The sequence below is a fragment of the Brachyistius frenatus genome, unplaced genomic scaffold (genome assembly GCF_029030835.1).
Source record: "Brachyistius frenatus isolate BFR_SWC_R1_liver_20210118 unplaced genomic scaffold, ASM2903083v1 Contig_111, whole genome shotgun sequence".
NCBI lineage: Eukaryota > Metazoa > Chordata > Actinopteri > Embiotocidae > Brachyistius > Brachyistius frenatus.
In genome coordinates, this window is record NW_027210710.1 from 1,126,837 (window position 1) to 1,148,373 (window position 21,537).

At 41.0% G+C, this 21,537-nt stretch overlaps 2 protein-coding genes across 4 annotated transcripts; both read left to right on the forward strand.

Moving 5' to 3' along the window:
- The first annotated feature begins 1,699 nt into the window (after nucleotides 1–1,699).
- Nucleotides 1,700–11,424, forward strand: tgm8 (transglutaminase 8). 2 transcript variants are annotated; one of them, XM_069712631.1, is made up of 16 exons: nucleotides 1,700–1,775; nucleotides 5,041–5,211; nucleotides 5,356–5,610; nucleotides 5,700–5,818; nucleotides 6,117–6,245; nucleotides 6,476–6,653; nucleotides 6,758–6,893; nucleotides 7,825–7,934; nucleotides 8,667–8,782; nucleotides 8,904–9,030; nucleotides 9,202–9,305; nucleotides 9,345–9,446; nucleotides 9,773–9,947; nucleotides 10,030–10,193; nucleotides 10,299–10,429; nucleotides 11,098–11,424. In XM_069712631.1, exons 1-16 carry the CDS (start codon nucleotides 1,751–1,753, stop codon nucleotides 11,243–11,245), a joined length of 2,190 nt encoding a protein of 729 aa, XP_069568732.1. In that variant the 5' UTR covers nucleotides 1,700–1,750; the 3' UTR covers nucleotides 11,246–11,424. The 2 variants fall into 2 exon arrangements, with proteins under 2 accessions (XP_069568732.1, XP_069568731.1); XM_069712630.1 differs by having other exon boundaries at nucleotides 9,202–9,446.
- A 1,326-nt stretch (nucleotides 11,425–12,750) lies between these two features.
- On the forward strand, nucleotides 12,751–18,252 carry tomm34 (translocase of outer mitochondrial membrane 34). 2 transcript variants are annotated; one of them, XM_069712693.1, is made up of 9 exons: nucleotides 12,751–13,082; nucleotides 14,538–14,697; nucleotides 14,848–14,947; nucleotides 15,392–15,544; nucleotides 15,882–16,060; nucleotides 16,169–16,316; nucleotides 16,755–16,881; nucleotides 17,363–17,460; nucleotides 17,922–18,252. In XM_069712693.1, exons 2-9 carry the CDS (start codon nucleotides 14,568–14,570, stop codon nucleotides 17,965–17,967), a joined length of 981 nt encoding a protein of 326 aa, XP_069568794.1. In that variant the 5' UTR covers nucleotides 12,751–13,082; nucleotides 14,538–14,567; the 3' UTR covers nucleotides 17,968–18,252. The 2 variants fall into 2 exon arrangements, 1 of the variants encoding a protein (XP_069568794.1); XR_011311520.1 differs by having other exon boundaries at nucleotides 12,752–13,082; nucleotides 17,363–17,535.
- The last annotated feature ends 3,285 nt before the right edge of the window (nucleotides 18,253–21,537 follow it).

The window sequence follows — 21,537 nt, forward strand, 5'->3', positions numbered from 1 at the left end:
AAAGTAAACCTGGTGGTCGGGTTGTCTTGTTTCTTCTTGCCATAAATGTGGAAATATAACTTTTATGAGATTCATGTAGAATAAAACATGATTATTTTTCACTTCCTGTGTTTCTTCCTTGCAGCTCAAGATATTTATTTTTCTTACAAAAACGCAACACGACTGCTTCTACGGCAGTTTTGAGTCTTCTGAACTTTTCTACTCTGGACTATAAATGAAATACGAAGACAAACACTTCCTGGCTGACCTAATTGCGGAGAACATCCCAGTTTCTCTCTGTGAACGCCGGCTGACAGACGCAGACTTGTTATGACCATTTTAATTATTCAAAAAAATGTAGTTGAGCAAAATAAAACAAACTTCAACTTAAACAGGCGTGGATATTAGGCGCCACCAAAAAAAAAAAAAAATAAAAAAAACACCACACCCCTGCCGTCATCACACACACACACACACATTTTCAACAGTGTCAGTTTAAATGATTCAACCAGTAAAGAAAAATAATTACTCAATAACATGACCGGCCGACATTCTCATGTAGTCAGAGAGGATCTATTGTTGAAGCGGACGGTGACCTCATCAAACTAAACAAAAAGTACACGATCATTTTTGATTCTTGCTCCAACACGATGTCCAGAGTTTCTGTCTACTTAACCCTCCTCCTCTCCCGCGGTGTTTAATTCATGAGTGGTAACTTCTTATAAAGTTAGTATTATAGCTTTCAATTAAAATGTCCAAAAAAAAAATTTGCTTCTGCTATCAAATCATTTAGATTGAACTATATATATATATATATATATATATATAAAAAAGAAGAATACGAAGTAAAAAAGTCAATAAATCTTCTAGAACATAGTGATGTTAAGGTTTTTTGACCAGATTGAGCCGTTTATGATGTTTTTTTGTCTTCATCTTTGGCATTTTGCTCATTTAAAGCAACTTTAAATCGGAGTTTCAGGACGAACCAGTTTCCTTTATCTTAAGAGATTTCCTGCTTTTGCCTCCAGTGTTTTGACCAGCGCCGAGAGAGAAAAATGAAGCTATTGTACTGTTCATATTCTGCATATTTTACATAAGAACTAACAGCTGATGTGATGTGAACACGTCCGAACACGGAAACTCTGGAACGGTTTAGATGAGAAAAAGTTTCCGGACATCTTTTAAGTGCTAAAGGTACAAAATGTCCTTAAAAATAAAATTAAAAATGTACTTATTCCATTTACACATTTCTGAAGCTGGATGTTAAATCTCCAAACCTGTGCTTGTAATTGTTTTTTATAAACTGTACTTTACTCCATTTTATCAACTCAAACTACATCACTTATATTTTAATGCTTCTGATTTTATGTTTTTTTGTTGATTTGAATTCATCTTTCAGGTTTAATCTTCCTTCACCGGACAGTTTTAATGATTAACTATAAACTCAGCTGTAGTTATCTCATCTGTGTCATCTTGTCTTATTGCTGTGATTTATTTCCTCTTTTGCTCTGCAAATGACTCGATTTGATTTTCTCGCAGTGTAAACAAAGGTTCAATAAATGAATCCCCAAACATAGCAGCAGCTTCTGGACTTATCAGGAAAGAGTTAATCCATGTTGCAGGACGCACTGCACATTATTGTGAAATGAGTATTTGATTGGGGGCGTGACGGGCGTCTTTAAAAAGCAGGTCACAGTTGTGTTGCCTGCGTGCCAGCAGAGCATTTCTTTACTTTAACACTTGCAAGAAGGGACAAAAGGTTTGTGGCAAGATGGCGGCGGTGGAAAAACAATCGAGTAAGTACAGCAGCTTTTACCACGTTGGGAGATTTATAATCATTTGATGCTCTGAGTCTGATTAGTCAGAAACACTGTACGGGATATGAATGAAGGCATTTCATGTTTAGACAGAGGACATCCCCAATTTAAGAAAAATATATATATTTTCTGGGACAATGCAGCATCCTGCAATGCAAAAAAATGTTAAAAAAAAAAAAATCTTTTGTACAGTTGGAGAATAATAATAAATGCATTTATTTTGTGTTGCAAAAAGTGCTTCACGATATTAAAGTAATAAAGGTAGAATTGACGTGTAAAAAATGTAGAAACTTCAAACTTTTTGGGTTGCATCAATTAAGGTTCGTATTTTGTGAGTCTGAAAAAATGGCCACCAAATAATAATAATAATAATAATAATAATAATAATATTGGAATTCTAATTTTCTATCTGCAATCCGGTTTGGAGATTATTGAACTTTAAAGTTTTTGCACTTCAAAAAGAAAAATGTATACAGCACGAACAACAGTCCAAAAAAAACAAACCCAGAACACGTTGAATAATGTTAATATTGTCACAGAATAATAATATCATGTGAATAATTGACAGATTAAAGATACGATCTTATTAAATCTTATTAAATACGGATCGTATTAAAGATACGATCCGTAACTTCGTCTCTTTAAAATCTAAATCAGATTTGAAATTTGACGAATTCAGATCCGTTTTAAAATCCATTAAAGTTTGTACGTTTTAAAAAAAAAAAAAATTTAAACATCGACCTGATCGACTTCCCGCCTGCAGCACGAGACAACGTCGTTATCTGGATGAGAGAAAACGTTGAGTCGGCACTAAAAGAGCATCCTGCGGCAAACCTCACGCCTCCATGACATGCTGGAATTAAAACACTTTTATCTTCATCTTAAACGGATATCGTTAAATCACCAGAAAGTATTTTCTCATCGTGACGCGATAGAAAACAAGTCAATCAGGTTGGTTGACGTAAAAAATTCTTTGCTCTACTTAACAAGAAAGCAGCAAAATAATACAGAAATAAAAGTATTTACAGAACATGTTTTAGACAAAAATGCTTCATTCGAGAAGGAAGTCACAACCTGGAAAGACAGATGTTAAAAAAAACAAAGCAGAAAAGGGAAGGTCAAATAACAAAAAGGAGTTGGTTTTTTTTTTTTTAACAATAAATACATTTTAAATTCCTAATTAGTGAACTTTGTGGTTAAAAGTCAAAAACTTTTCTTAAAATGAACAATATATTTGAATTTGACTCATTTTAGTCCAAATAATCAATTTCAAAATCAAAGTCAAATCTAAATGTTTTATTTGAATCTTAGGAAAGCCCATTTAAAAACCCACACTGTGAAGTAAACATTTGAGATTTTAAGACGTCAAATATCCCCAAAAAAACTCTGGTCATTGATGTTGGCGTCTAATCGTGTCGTGTCTTTCAGTTTTTAATCTTGACTACATGGTTGTGAAGACAAAAGACCCAATTAAATTGGTGATGATAATAATAATTAACTGACTGTACTTCGGTCCTTCCCCGAAACACAAAAACCCAAAACCAAACACGCCCAGCAGCGTTCCTGTGGGTCATTACTAAAAACTACAGAACAGATGGAAAAGATGAATCACTGCTTTTTAAATCTGAAGTCGTCATTAAATCTGCCTCCGTTACAAAATCTGGTCGAGAAATGCTGAGTCACTTATTTCTTTCATATCAAGTTATTTATTCAAATCTTATTTAAGGTATTTACTGCTGGAAATGTTCCCGATGAGTAAAACAACAAAAGTCTAGACATCCAAAACAACCAGCTGAAAGACGCTAAAATGCCGAATGGTGATATTTCTCTGCGGCTTCGTCACAACAAAGCAACACTTTTCATATTTAACATCTTTTAAGGTTTAAATTAATTTAAAAAAAAAAAAAAACGTTCCTTCAGTTGCGACAGAAGTTTTTCGACTCGTCACGTCGTTCGAGGAGCGCCAGACGGCCCGCGACGCGTTCACGAAGCCCAAACTTCACGCTCAGACCGTGTATTTCGCTTTTTAAAGCCTCTGAGATGAAACCAGTTCGTGTTCTGCAGCTTTCACTGTTTTTTTTTTGTTGTTGTTGTTTTTTGTGGGCAGAATCAGAAATGTGTGGTTTTTTTTGGCGACCGCAGCTCACACACTTTTTTTTTTTTTTTTCCCGGCGGTCGTCCAGAGAGCTCGAGGCGGCCGACGGCGTCATGTTCCTTTCTGAACGTGTCCTGTTGTGGCATGCCCACTACACACACACACACACACACACACACACACACACACACACACACACACACACACACACACACACACACACACACACACACACTGTATTTCTTCACCGTGTAACTCCACTTCAGTAGCGTTTGACACTCTGCTGAGTATGTTTACATACTTGGATCTCCTACTTCCTGCCACCACGCTGCGGTTCCTCGAGGTGAATCCAGGACACTCCCTCTGAACTCTTTAAGTTCGTTCGTTTTAATCTGCGAAACCAAAATACGTCCAGACATCCAGGTTACAAAACTTCATTGACGAGTGAAAAACTGTCTCAGCTGTTGGTTTGGTCGCATCTGAAGTAAATCTGAGTGGGATGCAAGAACTCGATTCCCACTCGGACATCCCTTAAAAGTCGAAACGATAATTAGAAGTGAAGACCGTGACCCTGCGGTTCAAATCGGCATGTTGTTTTTGGAAACCAAAAATGTGATAAAATCATACAAATTTAGAAAAACAAATATCTCTAAGTGTGAAAAGTTCACTCCTTACTCGCCTTTTCCAGCGCTTTCAACCAAATCCCATGAACTGGAGTCGGTTGGTTGTCGTGGAAACGGTCTCCACGACAGTTTATTTGCATGGGTAATATCTGTGTATATTGTAATAATGCTCTCTCTCTATATATATATATATATTAAAGTTTTGAGCATATATTGAAACATCTTTACAAAAAACAGAAATAAAACTGTTATAAATATTTTTCAATCTTCGCTATATGAACTGACAATTTCACAGATAATATTCAGTTCTTCATCACTTGACTTGACATATATATATATATATATATATATATATATATATATATATATATTCATATATCTAAAAATCGTATTGGTGCCATTTAAATTAGCCAAATAATTGCCACTATTATCTTTATCGTACAACGATTGACCAACAAGAGGAGAGACATTAAACAATATGATGATATGAATCGTGGAATAAATGTAAACGTTTTGTTTCTTTCAGTTTTTAAAAGCGTGGACGTCCACAGTTCGACCAACAACACCGAACACCGCACCGTTGAGATCTCGACGACTCGTCTGATCGTGAGACGAGGTCGGTCCTTCACGCTGACCGTCAGACTGAACCAACCTTTCCACGCCGGCCGCCAGGCGCTCGCCTTCACCGCGACGACCGGTCAGTGCCTCCGGAAAACTTCTTTGTTTTCAAAAGCTTGAATAAAAATACGCCAAAAAAATAAATAAATAAAAAGCCCCGAAAAGGGCGGCAGCTAAGTTAGAGCCGGTGAAACTAACGGACGGACGGACGGACTCTCCGCAGGTCAACATCCGTCCGAAGACCTGGGGACGGAGTCCTTCTTCGGCATCCCCGACGTCGCGCCGCGTTCGCCGTCAGCGAAGGCGGTGTGGAAGGCGGAGCTTCGGCAGAGCTCCTCCCCCCTGATAGGCGTCCTGATTCTGGGCGTTACCCCCCACGCCGACGCCCCCGTGGGGGAGTACAAGCTGTCCGCCAGGCTCGGGGACGATGACACGGTCCTGGCAGATCTGGTGGTCCTCTTCAACGCCTGGTGTCCCGGTAGGTTTTATGAACGCGTCTGTCCAAGTAATTCGTCTTCGGACGTCCGAACGATCGCGTAACGCGTTAAAATGTCCGTCTCTCTCCAGACGACTGGGTGTTTCTGGCCGACGAGGATCAGAGAAACGAGTACGTGCTGAACGAACAGGGAGTCATCTACCAAGGAAGCGGGAACTACATCTCTCAAACGACCTGGGACTTCGGTCAGGTACGCGCACCTGAATTCACCCGAAACGTTTCCAGTCCAAAAATGTGACGTTTCCTAAATTCATGCTCATCTTCGGTGCGGATTAAATGTTCAGTTTTGAAGTTTCATATCTTCAATTCTGGTATCTAATTTTAATCAGGCCAAAAGAAGCGGCCAGTTTTGTTTTGGTTTCGCTTATTTTATTTTTTTAAGCTGAACCCTTAAAAAAAAATGATATATACTAAGAATTTTGACGACGCAGCATTTCAGTTTACAATTTGTTTTTGACATTTTTTTCTTCCTGTCTCTTCCTGCCCAGTTCGAGGACGAGATGGTGAACATTTGCATGAAGGTGCTGGACCAAAACCACAAACACCTGGACGACCCGGCCAACGACGTGTCCGCTCGCTGTAACCCGATCTACGTCAGCCGCGTGGTCAGCGCCATGGTAACGAAGGGGGGGGGGTTTAAATGAAGCTTTCTGGCATTTAAATGTCATTAAAATAGATTTTTCTCAAAGTGGAATTTCACTTCTTTACAGCTGGTAGAAAAAGGCAGCAAAAATTCAAATGATAAAAAAAAAAAAAAAATCCTTTGTTTACAGTCATTCTTGTAGGAACGTTCCCACATAAAGAGACTGAAACCGTTTTGTTTTTTTCCTTCCTCGTTTCCCTCCAGATTAACTGCGAGGACGACCGCGGCGTCCTGCAGGGATGCTGGGACAGTTCGTTCTTCGGCGGCTACTCGCCTTCGCACTGGAGCGGCAGCTACGCCATCCTCCGCCGCTGGCTCTACAGCGGCTGCCGGCCCGTCAAGTACGGGCAGTGCTGGGTGTTCGCCGGCGTCATGTGCTCGGGTAACGTTCAGCCCCCCCGCCCCACCACCCCCCGGGAATAACAACAAAAAAAAGTTGTGTTGCGATGACGCGAACTTGACCGAAGTCTTTGTGTTTGGTCTCAGTGATGCGCCTGCTGGGCATCCCGTGCCGCGTGGTCACCAACTACCAGTCGGCTCACGACAACAACCGAAATCTGAGCATCGACGTCTACCACGCCGACTACGGAGTCAGAGAGAAGGAAAGCAAAGACAGCGTCTGGTGAGACACAAATTCGATTCGATTTCTCACGTCGGGAAACCGCACACGCTGACGAAGAGCAATTCAGACCGTCTCGTACAAATTAACGACATCATCCTGCGCAGTAAAATTGACGCAACATATCAGACAAATATTAAATATTTGCAGGAAAAGGAGGTAAAGTGAAAGAAGACAGCTGATGTGCGTAAGATTTATTTTCAGTTTACGAGTCACTGATCAGCCAAAAAACTAACCGATCCAGAGTTTGGTTTTCGATTTTCACACGTTTTTTTTTTTGCTGTGAAATGTTTTTTTTTGTTTTTTTTAACAACCAACCGCCAACTCTAATGTTTACATTATTTATCGTGCCAAACATTGACGTGCCGGTACTCGCCGATTCTGGAAGCTCTGAAGTTCACTGTGTTTTTCCAAAAGCATATCAACATCTGTTAGGGTGTGTCGACTCGGCCTGACGGCGTTTGATCCGCCAATAAACAAAGTTATTATTATCCACCGGTGAGGTTTTATTTTCTAGTTCTGAGGTTTTATGAACAGATAATTGTGAAATCCCCCCCAAAAAAAAACATAATTCACAGATATTAGAAACATAATTAGCAACGACTGCTCCAGACTTTTAACGTTATTCCCGACATGCTGAGTTTGATATCCCAAACTGTTCATTTATAGCAGGATTTTATTGAGCTAAATAATCTGGCCCGTTTGGCCGCCAGAATTTAGATACAAAAAACGATTGTCAATTCTTCGGAGTTCCTTAAAAATCGAGGGCTGCTTTTGATTTACTTCACAAAACCTTTTTTAATTTTCAGATTTTGTATTTTTTTTTTTACTGAGGTAAACGTAGATTTAAGGGTCTTTTTTTTTTTTTTTTTTTACGAGTTAATTGGAAAATACCTGTTAGGCGATATTTTTACTCAACGTTGTGCTTTTGTAGGAACTTCCACGTCTGGGTGGAGGGGTGGATGAGGCGACCGGACATGGCAAAAGACGGAAAATACGACGGCTGGCAAGTTCTGGATCCGACGCCGCAGGAAAAGAGCGAAAGTACGGATTCTAATATCTCGAATATCACGCCGAGACGTGTAGTACACCCGTCAGTCCGATAGAGGGCAACCAAAAACAACGTGCTCAGGTCGAGGAAAAGATCTTTAGTTTCTTCATACTTGGTCACATGACCTCCCTCTTTGACCATGGTCGTAGAAGCGTGTACTTTTCACGCCGAGGCGAGACAAAAACGTGACACTGACACGATGCGCCCTCCAGTGGACTGACGGGTGTATTACATCCTTTGGTGTGACATCAGGTGTGCTCTTAAAACTTGAGACATATTTCTTTCATTTCTAGGACGACCTGGTTTCTTTTCATAACTGTTAATGCTCATGTTTTTCTACTTTCGACTCATCAATGTCTTGACCGACTCAAATTAAAGCCACGACTTGGATCTTTAAAGTCGTGTCCACTATTTCATTTCATATTGAACGTCTTAAGTCACTGAGCCTCAACAACAAAACATTTTTGCTCCGTAACCTTATTTTTCTGTACAGCTCTCGATGAAAAAAGCCTCTTGAAATTTACTATTTAGTATTAATGTAGAAATTATGATAACTTGTTTTTATTTTCAGAAAATAAAAAACAGTTGCTTTCACCTCATTGTCATTACTGATAATCACCACAAGGTGGCTTAAGGTCGCTTTACACAATAAATTTGAATAAATAAAAATGTTTCTTTGAGAATTTTTTTCTTTATTTTGACTTTTATTGTTTGTCTTCCTGCAGATGTGTACTGCTGCGGTCCAGCTTCGGTCAACGCCATCCTGAACGGAGAAACCCACCTCAAATACGACATCCCGTTTGTCTTTGCCGAGGTCAACGCCGACTGCGTGGACTGGCTGGTGAGCGGGCGGGATTTTAGTTCGTAACGTGATCAACCTCACGTGTTGAATACCGAAGGCCTGAGTTCTGTTTTTTACGCATCGTTTTCTTTTTCGTCGTCTGTTTTTTTGTCCTTTTCAGATCAAAGCTGACGGCTCAAAAGTGAAAATCTTCTCCGACTCGAAGCGAGTCGGCCAGAACATCTCCACCAAGTCTGTCGGCTCCAACAAGCGGTTGAACATCACCGACACCTACAAGCACCAAGAAGGTGCTTTTTTTGTTTTGTTTTCGACAAGATATAGAAATAAATGTCTGAAAAAGTGAAGCCGACGACGAAGTGCCTGAAAAGTGCAACACCACAGAAGGAGGCGCTATAACGCAGGAATCATGATTGAAAACTCTTTGATAAAATTGACTTCGAAATTGACCTCCGTTGCAGGATCGGAGAAGGAGAGGACGGTCTTTAAATATGCCCTGACCAGAGACTACTCCAGAGCTGAGGAGGACGGAGGGACGGAGGACGAAGGGACGGAGGACGAAGTCGAGGACGAAGTTGAGAACGAAGTCGAGGACGGAGGGACGGAGGACGAAGTCGAGGACGGAGGGACGGACGGCAACGAGGTGAACGGGACCGCGGAAGAAGTCGTCCACCCGCCGTCAAAAGTGTCCCTACGATTTGAAGAGGTACCGTCACCGACGTTTGGACTTCCAGGTGTCCCGGTCTCGCGGGGGACGTTGAAGACTCCGACCGTAACTTTGTCGCGTCTCTGGTTTTGATGCCGGTCGGGGACTTTTTGTTTTCACGCGTTGTCTTTCTTTCGCACGTTTTAGAGACACGGAACCAAAACAACACAAATCAAACTTCAAAACAAATCTGCTGAGATCGTTGCGTCAGATCTTTACCGCCGTCCCGCAAATCTTTCCCAAGCTGTCGTTTCGTATTTGACTTGTTTTTAGCAGCACAAGAAAACGAGTGGATTTGTCCTCACCCTCACCGTGTGTCGCCGCAGGTGTCCACGCCGACGGACGGGAAGGACGTGAGTCTGAAGCTGGTGATGCGCAGCGACAGCGCCGTCGCCAGGCCGCTGTCCGTCAACATCAGCGTCCAGGCCATGAGGTACAACGGCTCGCCGGCCGCCACCATCCAGACGGAGGCGACGGAGGCGACGCTGCTGCCCGGGAAAGGTGACTCACGTTAAAAAAAAACAACAACACACATCTAAAAACGCAACGATTTGATGTTACGAACTCACGATATGTCCTCCAGATCTGTCCGTCCCCGTCCTGGTCCCGTTCTCGTCCTACCACAAGCACATGGTGTTCTGCGAGAGCATGAAGGTTTCCGCCATGGTCGCCGACAAACGGGATCCGGCCAACGCGTACCTGGCCGTGGACGACGTGGTGCTGCGGGATCCTCCGATCTCCGTCACGGTCGGTGGAGAAGCTGCGTAATCTCCGAAGCCGTCGCCGCGCTTCGGCACGTTTCTGCGCGCCGCGACGGGTTTTTCAACAATCGTTGCAATAAATGCGTTGCAGGTTTCGGGCGAGACGAGGGTGAACCGCGAGGTGAACGTGGAAGTGACTTTCACCAACCCCATCCAGGAAACGCTGAGGAACTGCTCGCTGACGCTCTCCGGCAGCGGCCTGATCAGACACACCCAATACTCGTGAGTTTAACGCTCAACCTCGTGGAAGGTTTTAACGTCTTTCGAAGGTTTCAGGCTTTCGAGAAGTAAAGAAACGTTTAGGATTGTTTTTACGACGCGGTGGGATTTCACGATGTTTGAATAGTCGTTAAAATATGAAAAAAAAAAAATCGGTTCGTTTTTCCGTATTTGTCGGGTTTTTACCGCCGCCTGGTTGTAATGTGTTCCTCCAGTCAGAAGGTGGCGCTAATGTACCTAAAAGCATTAAACACCACGAGGAGAACAGGAACGCGATGGTGATTTTTAATCGAGTATCTCTATGGACATTTCAAGCTAAATTAAAATTCGTTTTTTTTTTTTTTTTTTTACAAATTCGTCATCTGCAGGTCATTTCGATCAGTTAATCTATCGATGTTTATTTTATTTAAAATGCCAGTAATATTCATAATTACAGTTTATATATTTTGCTTTCATTAGATGGGTTCTTTTGGACTAATTGAGAAATTTGAACTCTTTTTCATTGAATAAAGGCAATTTTTAAATCAGGAAACTTCCAAAGAATAAATCGGCCAAATTGCCGGTTTGATACTTTCCAGTTTTTTTTGTATAATATATATAAATATGTAGTTTTACCCCCCAAACTAAACCAAAACGGTTTCCAATGTTGTTTCTCCTTTTTGCCCCTCTAGACTTTCAGATATGAAACCAAACACCAGGATACGTATCGCGTTATTCTTCGTTCCCTACAAGAGCGGCGAGAAGACTCTCGTGGCCGACTTCGACTGCTCGTCCTTCAGAGACATCAAGGGAAGCTGCACCGTGGACATCAAACCGTAACGTCTTCCAATCGCAGAGAAATATAAGAAACCTCTACCGGCTGCAAGAAAATCAGCCTTTACAGGATGTGAATGTTCATAAGTTGATTCTTTGGGATTATGATTATTTCTTTTGATTTGTTTATGAGTAAAAAAAAAAAAAGATGCAACAGACAATGTGAATTTCCCGCATTTAAACTTCGTGACTCCAAACCAGCGAAACCTGACGCACAGACAGACGACACATCTGTTTTGTAGATTTAACGGAGGGTGATTGTTCCTGATGGGACTGATAATAATCATCATCTTTTGAAACGCGTACCGAACTGACAGGTATGTAGTCACGATAAAAAAAAAATATTGTATAACTGAACATCTGCGTATTATCGTGAGTCACGGTCTAGACGACGCCGCGTGTTTTAAAAAAAAAAATATATATTTAACTTTTTATTCCTACATGAAGATATTTATCATGATTTTGCAGTGAATCAAAAAAAAAAAAAAACTAAAAGCAGAAGTGTAAAAAAAAAAAAAAATACATCAACTAAATTAACTAAAATACAACTTTCATAAAATGTCAGGTGGTACGTAAACAAAATCAAATGTACAGTAATACAAAATTTGTGAACTGATATTGTTGATGTAGTAATGATACTGATATATATAATACAATATGCTTATATAAATATATATAAAAATATATTTATATATAAAAAATATATAAATATATGTATATATGTATATATAATGTCCTGCTCTTGAACAATTTCAGCTGTTGTCACTGTGAATAAAGCGCCTCCTTGTGGCTGAAATATAAGATGCACCGTCTCCTGTCATTTTGTTTCATGGAATTAGTTTGAATTTACCGATAAAACACAAATAAAATGTTTATTAACTGTCGCGTGCGATTCATATTTTTGCAGGACCTGCTTTCTAGAATAGAAACCAAATAAACTAAATCAGCAAAAGTCCAAAGAAGAAAAATACAATCAATTAAATTCAATAATTGAGCTAAAACAAAACTTGTTTAAGTGCAGTAATTAATTTAATAGCAGAATTTAATAATCAAAAAAAGATATCGAGTGTAATTTGTTGCTGTATAAAAATAACAACAACAACAACACGTATTTACTACTTCTACTACCTAATGATGATGATGATTATTATTATGATTATTAATAACTTAAAGAACAGGAACGCGTCTCCTCTTTGTTGTCCGTCATCAGAGGAGTCGTTCAAACCGGCCGCCAGAGGGCGCGCTGCCCCCTCGGAGAGGAAAGTCCGACCCTTTCCAGGGGGCCCTGAACGCACCGTTAAACCGAAGCGAAACCGATACAGTTCACGGGCGGTGAACCCCCCCCCCTCCCCCCTCCTCCACCCTTCACCTCCACCTTCCTCCACCTCCACCAGGTCAAACAAAAACCCAGAAGTTACTGGAGACGGGCGGCACAAGTCCCCCCCTCCATCCCCCCTCCCTCCACCCCCTTCCGCAACAACCCCTCCTCCTCCTCCTCCTCCCTCCCTCCCTCCTCCCCCTCTCACAGAGACGGGTAGCCGCCGCGTGTGTCTGAAGCACCGGGACACCACCACCACCTCCTCCTCCTCCACCTCCTCCACCCAGAGCCCTCAGAGTGATGCCCGTGGTAGCAGCGCTGTCTCACGGGGTTTCAGAGCTTCCGGCGCCGGTAGTCCGTCGTTCCTGATCGAAGTCGGTTCGTGTCGGGGGTGAAAGAAGAAGCGGTGTCCTCGTTGTGTCTCCGTCTCTCGGTTCCTCCTCCACCACCTCCTCCTCCACCACCTCCTCCTCCACCACCTCCTCCTCCCCACCCCTTCAAAAAAAAAAAAACAATAAGCAGCCGGTAAGAGATGCTAACATTAGCCTAGCCTAGCTCGGGTTTTTTTTTTTTTTTACAGTGCGGTTTACCAGTTAGCATTGCTAAGCTACAAGCTAAGCTAACGCGAGTCGTCGCACCGAGTTAGTTTAAACAAAACAGGAATAAAAAAAAAAAATAAAAACCTTCGAGAGTCAAAGTCCGGACGAGTTTTTAATCTCTTTATCCGTTCAACTTGTTATTCATGGATCCAAACGAGCTGTCACGTGAAGACAGTCCGGTTTGAGGCTGAAGAAACTCGGCGGAGCTCCGAGACTTCACCGCTGATTTAATACTGAAATCATTCAGTCATTCAATCATTAAATCATTAAATCATTACATCATTAACGGAGAAATCAGGATCATTAAAACATCACCGAACTGCGTACGTTTCATTCTGTTTACGGACCAGCTGACATTTTATGTAAATTGTATTCTCATTTTGTATAGTGTTTATTTTTTACACTTATGCTTTTATATATAAATACCTGTATTATATAATATAATTGTATATATATATATATATACATATATATATATATCAAAGGTATTTGTCATGATTTCGTAGTGAATAAAAAAAAAGTAAACATTTTTTAAAAATTTGCATAAAATGTCACGTGGTATGTAAACAAAATCAAACGTACACAGTAATAAACAATTGTGTGAACTGATACAGTAATATATATATATATATATATATAATACAATATGCCCATATATGGGCATCTTGTATGATATTAGACTAGAAAAAAGAATAAACAAAACTCACTAGTTTCAACAGAAATGAAACCATAAATGGACCCTGAGTTGTGTGTAATTACCAAACGGGGCAGGCGGGATCCAAATGGGACCGTATATTTCATAAGAAGCCGTTTCCCCCTTCATGTCACACAATGACTCTTTTAATTATTGTCAATACGTGTTGATGTTGTGATGAAGAACAGGAAGAGACCTGGGAACACCTTTTGAGCTCGGAGGAGCAAGTCGGATATTTATTTTTAAATTAAAGATATGCAATTTCACAAAATTATTGACTATTATTATTATTATTATGACCATATCTGTGTAAAATTTCATGTTTTTTTGCAGGTAGAGGGGGGGAGGTTAGAGCATTTAAAAAAAGACAAGAGGAACAAATACGACGACTAGATCTGTGAAAATAGTTCAATTTGATGACAATGACTCAGCTCAAAATGGTGATGATGCAAATGAATATTAGGGACAACTCTGATTATGGAGCTCAAAAATTACACAATATATTTTGATGCGCACAGAATTTGCCACAAAATATAATTTCTTGTATTTGTAAAACTTTTTGGCCCTTTTTGTTGTTGTTGTTGTTGTTGTTGTTGTTTTTTACAGCGAGTACCACCCAGAAGAAGAAGAGGTATTAAAAGCATTTTTTTTGTTTTTGTTTTTGTTTTCCTCCCATATATTTTCCAGGTAACACTGAAAAACAACAACAACAACAACATGCCTCAGAAACAGAAGCCCAAATCCTGGACGGACTTGAAACAAGCCGGCAACGAATGTTTCAAGACGGGTCAGTACGGAGAGGCGACCGGTCTCTACAGCCTGGCGATCAAGGAGCTGGAGAAGTCCAGTAAGTAACCGTGGCGACGCGTACAGAGCGTAAAGTATTTTTTTTGTTGAACGTAAAAGTACGTTAGATTTGACTGTAGACGGTTGAGTTTTGGTTTAGTTTGTGGAAGTTTAAAAAAATAAAAGAACAATATTTATTTCCTCCGTCAAGATAAAAAGAACCCAGAAGATTTGGGCATTTTGCACTCGAACCGCGCCGCCAGCTACCTGAAGGACGGCAACTGTGGGGAATGCGTGAAAGACTGCAACATGTAAGTGGGTTTTTTATTTTGTAATTTTTAAGCATCATATTTTTCTACAATTTCGCTCCGTTTCTCGGTTATTTGACTTTTTCAAGGAATCGTTATTCATTTTTTTTTTTTTTTTCTCGTTATCCAAAGTAAAAATCGCCCTTTTCGGCAGTTTTAACGTACTCCAAAAAAACAACAACAAAAATAAAGTGATGAAACTCGGTCGTGGCGGGGGAAGAATTCGGTATTTTAGTGGTTTGGCAGATGGGCGTGGCCAAATGGCTCGCTAGCGCCCCCTAAGGGTGCAGCCCCGGGAACCTAGTTTCACCTCGGCGCCCGAGGATCATACCTAATTTTATTGTTTTGTTTCCTTTGAATTTGTTTTTGTCACTCGACACGTTTAAAATGTAGGTCACGATCTCAAATCTAAACAACGATCTGAATCTGCCCGTGTTTCCGTCTCAGGTCTCTGGAGTTGTTCCCGTTCAACGTGAAGTCGCTGCTGCGTCGCGCCGCCGCCTCCGAAGCGCTGGAGCGTTACCGGCAGGCCTACGTGGACTACAAGACCGCCCTGCAGATCGACTGCAACATCGCCGCCGCGCACGACGGCACCAACAGGTCAGACGTCCGAAGCGCCGCCGGCCTACCCCGAAGAAGATTATCGCGCATTTTTTTTTAAATGCCAGCTCGGTTTTTATGGTGTTAAAAAATTAAATAGACGCCCAGAAAAAGTTGCAATTTTTTTTAAATTTGTTGCCGCAAAACGCCTGAACCCCGTTACCATGGAGATAAAAGCAGCCCGTTATCTCGACTTGTATTTCTATTTGCTGTTCAGTATAGAAACTGTAGTTTTCTGTAATCTCGTATTTTTTTTTTTTTTTTCCATTCGTCTCCGTGGTAACGTGTTTTTTTTTTTCTTCTTCTTCTCGTTTCCTCCATTTAACCGTTTCGTCAGGATGACGAAGGCGCTCACGGAGGCGGACGGCCCGGCGTGGAGAGAAAAGCTTCCCCCCATCCCCACCGTCCCGCTGTCGGTGAAGGAGAAACTCGCCCGGCAGGCGGCGGCGGCGGCCGGCGCCCCGCAGCCGAACCCGACGCCGCAACACAACGGCACCCGGCAGACCAACAAACCCCGTACGAAAAATCACCAGCAAAAAAAAATAAATTCTGACTTCTTTTCCTTCTACATCTGACCTTGTTTTTACTTCTTCTTCCTCCTCCTCGTCTTCCTCCTCTCGTCAGCTACCAGCGATAAAGACATGAAGAAGAGCCAGGCCCTGAAGGACGAAGGCAACGCTCTGGTGAAGAAAGGAGAGCACAAGAGGGCCATCGAGAAGTACAGCCAGAGCCTGAAGCTCAACCCCACAGAGGTCACGACCTTCACCAACCGGTAAGCCTCGACCCCCACCTCCTCCCCCACCTCCTCGCTTACTGGGAACTCGTCGATTTATGATTCAAAGATTTAACCGACACTGTAACTGCAGGAGGTTTCTCCTGCACCTCATTCACACTCGGCTTTTTTCTTTTGAAGGAGTTTCAAACTGAATTTTTTTTGGACGGCTGGAAGTCGTCTTTGGATTTTTATGTATTATTTTTTTCCCCATCTGAGCTCAGTGTCGCACCTTTTATTACCAGTTCCAGCAAACACCTTCCTCGTCTTCTTTTGGTGGTCAGCTTTGAAAGCGTTATTACCGCCACCTTGTGGCAGCAATAACGCACTACAACCAGGCACTGTTTAAAACAAGGGAAAATATAGGTACAAATATTTACCTTTTATTTTTTTATGATTTTACTTTGATTTAAAAAAAAAAAAAATGTGTGTGTTCAGGGCGCTGTGCTACCTGTCGGTGAAGCAGTACCGAGAAGCCGTCAGAGACTGCGACGAGGCCCTGATGATTGACAGCGGCAACATCAAGGCTTTCTACAGGAGGGCTCAGGCTCACAAGGAGCTCAAGGTGAGCGGAGATCCGCTTTCTGATTTCAAGGCTTGAGAGGAGGAGGAGCTTCTCGAGAGGTTTTTTTATTTTATTTTTTGTCAGGACGGCCTTAATAACTGCCGGTTAACGGTTGAGCTCGTTTCCACCCGATATCAACGGGCGATTTGTATTTAGATAAACAGGAAATGCAAGTAAATGAATAGTAGTTACTGGACACGACCGCAGTTCTACGAGTGCGTTGGTATTTTTATTATATTTTTTTTTTGGGGGGGGGGGGGGGGGGGGGTTCTTTCAGAGGACGTTAGAAAGCTTCAATAATTAGTATCTGTATTAATTATGGATCAAAGTGCTCTTTAACGTGAACGCCGTCGCTCGTAGTGACACACGATGACTCGGGAGTCTTTCAGCTCACTCGTTGTTGTTGTTGTTGTTGTTGTTTTTAGTTTACGCTTTAAAACCGTAGCTTTTCTTTTTCCCCTTCGTCTTCGTCCCTTCGCAGGACGTCAAAGCCTGCGTGGACGACCTGAACGGTCTGCTGAAAGTGGAACCAAAGAACTCGGCCGCCCTGAAGCTGCTGCAGGAGGTGCAGAAGAAGAAGTGAGGAGGACGTGTCAGGGGAGGGAGGAGGGGGGGACTCTGGAGGAGGAGGAGGAGGAGGAGGAAGAGGCAGCGGTAAGAATCTCCCTGCACTGCACAGCTCCAAAATGGCCGAATTTGTTTGCCCCCCTCCTCCTCCTCCTCCTCCACCACCGACCGAGTTGACTTTATTTTTCCCGAATACGAGAAGTGGTTCGATGTCCTCACGCCCGATATTAGGAATAATTAAAAATGGGCAAATGTGGTTTGATTATTAGTCATTATTAATCCAATGAAACGTTTTCTTACCTTCTTTTCAGACAGCCGACGTTCATCCGAGTTGTTTGCTAATTTCAGATCCAAGATTCAGTTCATTCCCTTTCCCGTTATGAAAGACGCATAAATACAAATGCCGTCCTCAACGTACTGTCTAAACTCGTTATCTGATTTTTTTGTTTGTTTTTTTGTCCTCACTATCGTAGAACAAGTGAACCCTGCTGTAGCTTTGGCATCTCCAATCCTGCCTGAAGTGCCTGTCTTCGTCTCTCGTCTGCATCGGTTTCTGCTGAACGGTTAAAAAAAATAATAATAATAAAAAATAATAAAAAAAAAAAAAATCCTCCGTTTTCTGGTTTAAAAAGAGAAAGTTTCCGTGTGTGAAGGTATTCATTCAGGGAAGCTGTGAAACACATCTATGCTTGTTCATGTTTGCACAGTGAATCCTGTTTTACCACTGCCCGTCACCGTTGGCAACAAAGACCCTTGATTTTTTTTTTTTTTTTTCCTTCCTTTCACCATGTTAGTTTTTTTTAATTTGTTGTCACCTGCTCCGGTTTTAACTCCGAATAAAAATCAAGAGATTAACAAACGACGTCTTTTGAGTGGTTATTACCAACGGTGCCATTTTACAAGGGAACACAAGGTTGTTGTTTTTTTTGCATTTTGAGCAGTTGCTAAGCAACCAGCAGAGGCGCCAGGAAGTTAAGTGAAAAAAATATGGCCCCTCCCCCCGTTGATGATGTCACAGAAACATATCAGACCCAGTGTGGCGAAGCCCCGCCCCCTCACACAGTTCATTTAATCCACCGCGGCGCAGGCGGTTGACACGGGTCTCGATTTGTTAAAATACCTGTTGCTGCGAATCTTCTCTCCGTCTTCGTGTTTCTGTTCACGTAATTATAACAAACAAAACACGTACGTGGCGTAAAAAAAAAATATCGCACGTTAAAAAGCGTTTCAAACTATCCCCACGTGTACGACCGCTTCTTTTCATTGTCGTTTTGTCATCTGTAAAAAAACATAAAACCAACCAAATGAGAATAAATATTGGCATTTCTTCATTTGTCCCAGCTGAGTTTATTCGGAGCTTTTAAAGCTTTGAAATCTGACGCTCGGTTATTCGTTTACGTCCCAGAAAACGACATCCTACGTGCATCTTCAAATGAGAAAACTCAGCATATAAAGTAAAAAAAACAAAAAAAAAAAAACCCATGCGGCATTAACAGGCTAGTGGTGATAATAAACAGAGCAGTGCTGATTCGGAACTGATAAAACCTTTATTTCACTTTAAATCGTCTTTTACATTTTGTCCTGTTTATAACATGTAAGGTGAAACTAGAGTTTGAATTTTTTTTTTTTTTTTTTTTTTAAAAGACATACACAAATCTAGTATTACGCCAATAACCAGGGTGGGGTGGGGGGGGTATCGAAGGGGTAATCTTTTTTTTGTCATTTTCTTTTTTTTTTTTTTTTTTTTTTTTAATTGGTGTCCTTAAGCTAACTCAAAAATGTTCACGACCACGTGCGCGCTAAGCAATAAAACCGTCACAGAAGCAAACGTTGTTGTTTTTTTTGTTTTGTTGTTATTTTTGGGTTATTTTTTTTTTTTTTTCCTTTTTTATTTTAAGCAGAATACTGGTCAGTAAAAACAAAATGATTTCAGATACCAGATATACAGACAGGCTTCGGTGCCACATTCACTACTGCATGGGATCATTTTTTTCCTTATAAAGCGTAGAATAACTGCCTTTTTGTTCAGCTAACGAGAAAAAGAGCGGCAGGGAGGAATCTTTTTTTTTTTTTTTTTTGTCGTTTTGTTTTTTTTAAACCTTTTAAACGTCAGTGCATGAAAACATTTGTCCCCAGCAGAAAAAAAAAACAAAATCAAAACATTGAGACATGACTTTTCTACACCTACAGAGTGGAATGTCGAGATGGTTAATGACAAGGTTATTGTGACACTGAAGAAAACAAAAATTTTTGTTTTTTTTTACGGCTGACATCCACATATTTCTGCAAATTTTGGATCTCGAATTTAATTTTTTTTTGATTTTTGCACGGTCGTTCAAACAAGACAGATCGATAGCGAAATATCATATATATATATATATTAAAAAAAAAAAAAAAAAAAGTACCGTTAACTGCCGATCGAGTGTTTCGCTCTTCTGATTCACGCTAATCTCAAAAGGTCGTCTCGACACGTACGCGTGTTTTACGAAAAACCGTCATCCAAACTGCAGGTTCTCACTTCCACGATTGGCTGATCGGCTGCGATTTGGCTCCTTTCAACACACGTACCTGTTGTGGACTCAAACTGCGTTAAAGGCGACTTAATTTTTTTTCAAAAAAATAATAATTCTATTTCCTTTTAGCCTGAAAAATTCCCGACTCGCTACTTTTTCTTGCAGCCTTAAAACAACAAAAAAAACAAAAATAAAAACAAGTGGGCAGATCTTAAATTTTTTTTTTTTTTTGCTTGTTTCCATGGTTACGAATGGCAGATCGCACCGTTCAGCAGAGCGCAAACTCCACTGAACTTGTGGTTATAAGAAGTGAGGAGTGGAAGAGGGGAGGACGGGAAAATAAAAAAGAAGAAGAAAAGTACCAAAAATTTTGATCTGGTCAAAAAAAGCGCCAGCAGCTGACCGTCAACGGCTTCGAGGTGTTGACGAACAACGTCGACGAAACCGTTTGGTTTCTCCCCAAAAAGACAGATTTACAGTAAAGCTCGAAAAATGTTTTACAATTTTACAGTTTTCAAAAACCAGAAAAGAAAAGATTTGTTCTACAAACACACAACAAAATAAAAAATTTAAAAAAAATAAAGCAACCGTAACGGTTATAAACGAATGCGTGGTTAAGGATTTTGAGTTTAGGGACAGTTTAGTACTGATGTTCAACAGCGACCTGACCGGTTGGTCGTGGGGGGGGGGGGGAAACAAAACGTCTCGAACATGAAGAAGGAATGTGAGCGTTTTAAAATAGGTTTTTTTTTTAATATCTAATTTTCCAAATCTTTACGTTTAATTAGGGCAAAATGTTTGAATGAGAACTTCTACTCCGGGTTAAAGAACAACCAAAAAAAAAAAAAAAAAAAAAGAGGCAGTGAGCGTTTGATTACACAGCAGGTGAGTCGCTGTATTTGTTTTTTCTCGTTTTTTTTTTTTTTAAAGATTTGTCAGTGTCACAATACAGCCTTGTGGGAAGACCCCCTTCTGTATAAACCTCAGCAGAATAGCAACTGCTGGCCCCCTCCCAGCTCGGACAGCACGAACAAGGAGGATCTGGATGGACGATGTGGAGGAAAAACTAAGCATCACAGTGTTTGTTGAAAATAAACGGACAAGTTTAATAACCTTTTTTTTTTTCGTTTTGTTTAAAGTGGAATAAAACCAGCCATAATTTTTTTTTTTGTCGTTGTTGTTGCCAGTACACTAAGAAAAGCCAAAAAAAAAAAAAAAAAAAAAAAAAAAAAAAAAAAAAAAAAGGGATGGACAACTATATAAATGCATTAACTCGCTAGAGAGGAGAGGGTGGGTGGTGGGGAGGGGAGGGGGAGAGGGAGAGGGCGGGGGACGTACGGAGATGTTAGGGAAGGAGGCAAGAAACGGAAGGGGGGGGGGGCTGGATGAGGAAGATTAAACGAGGGAGAGGTTTAAAATTAAAAAAAAAAATGATAATAAAAACAAAAACATAAAATAGCAGGAGAGTGTGGGCTCTACGTAGACGTTAATTCGTTGGTTTATTTTGTGGTTGGGGGATAAAAACCCTCCCTGCGTGCTGTAAGACGAGACCGGCCAGTGGTTGTCGTCTGCTGGC

Bases quoted from the DNA above. Each gene is read 5' to 3' on its own strand.
- tgm8 (XM_069712630.1), top strand. From the start codon at position 1,751: ATGGCGGCGGTGGAAAAACAATCGA. The intron at 9,031-9,201 runs GTGCTTTTTTTG...CCTCCGTTGCAG, and splicing joins CACCTACAAGCACCAAGAAG to GATCGGAGAAGGAGAGGACG. The intron at 10,430-11,097 runs GTGAGTTTAACG...TTGCCCCTCTAG, and splicing joins ATCAGACACACCCAATACTC to ACTTTCAGATATGAAACCAA.
- tomm34 (XM_069712693.1), top strand. From the start codon at position 14,568: ATGCCTCAGAAACAGAAGCCCAAATCCTGGACGGACTTGAAACAAGCC. The intron at 14,698-14,847 runs GTAAGTAACCGT...TCCTCCGTCAAG, and splicing joins CAAGGAGCTGGAGAAGTCCA to ATAAAAAGAACCCAGAAGAT. The intron at 15,545-15,881 runs GTCAGACGTCCG...CCGTTTCGTCAG, and splicing joins GCGCACGACGGCACCAACAG to GATGACGAAGGCGCTCACGG.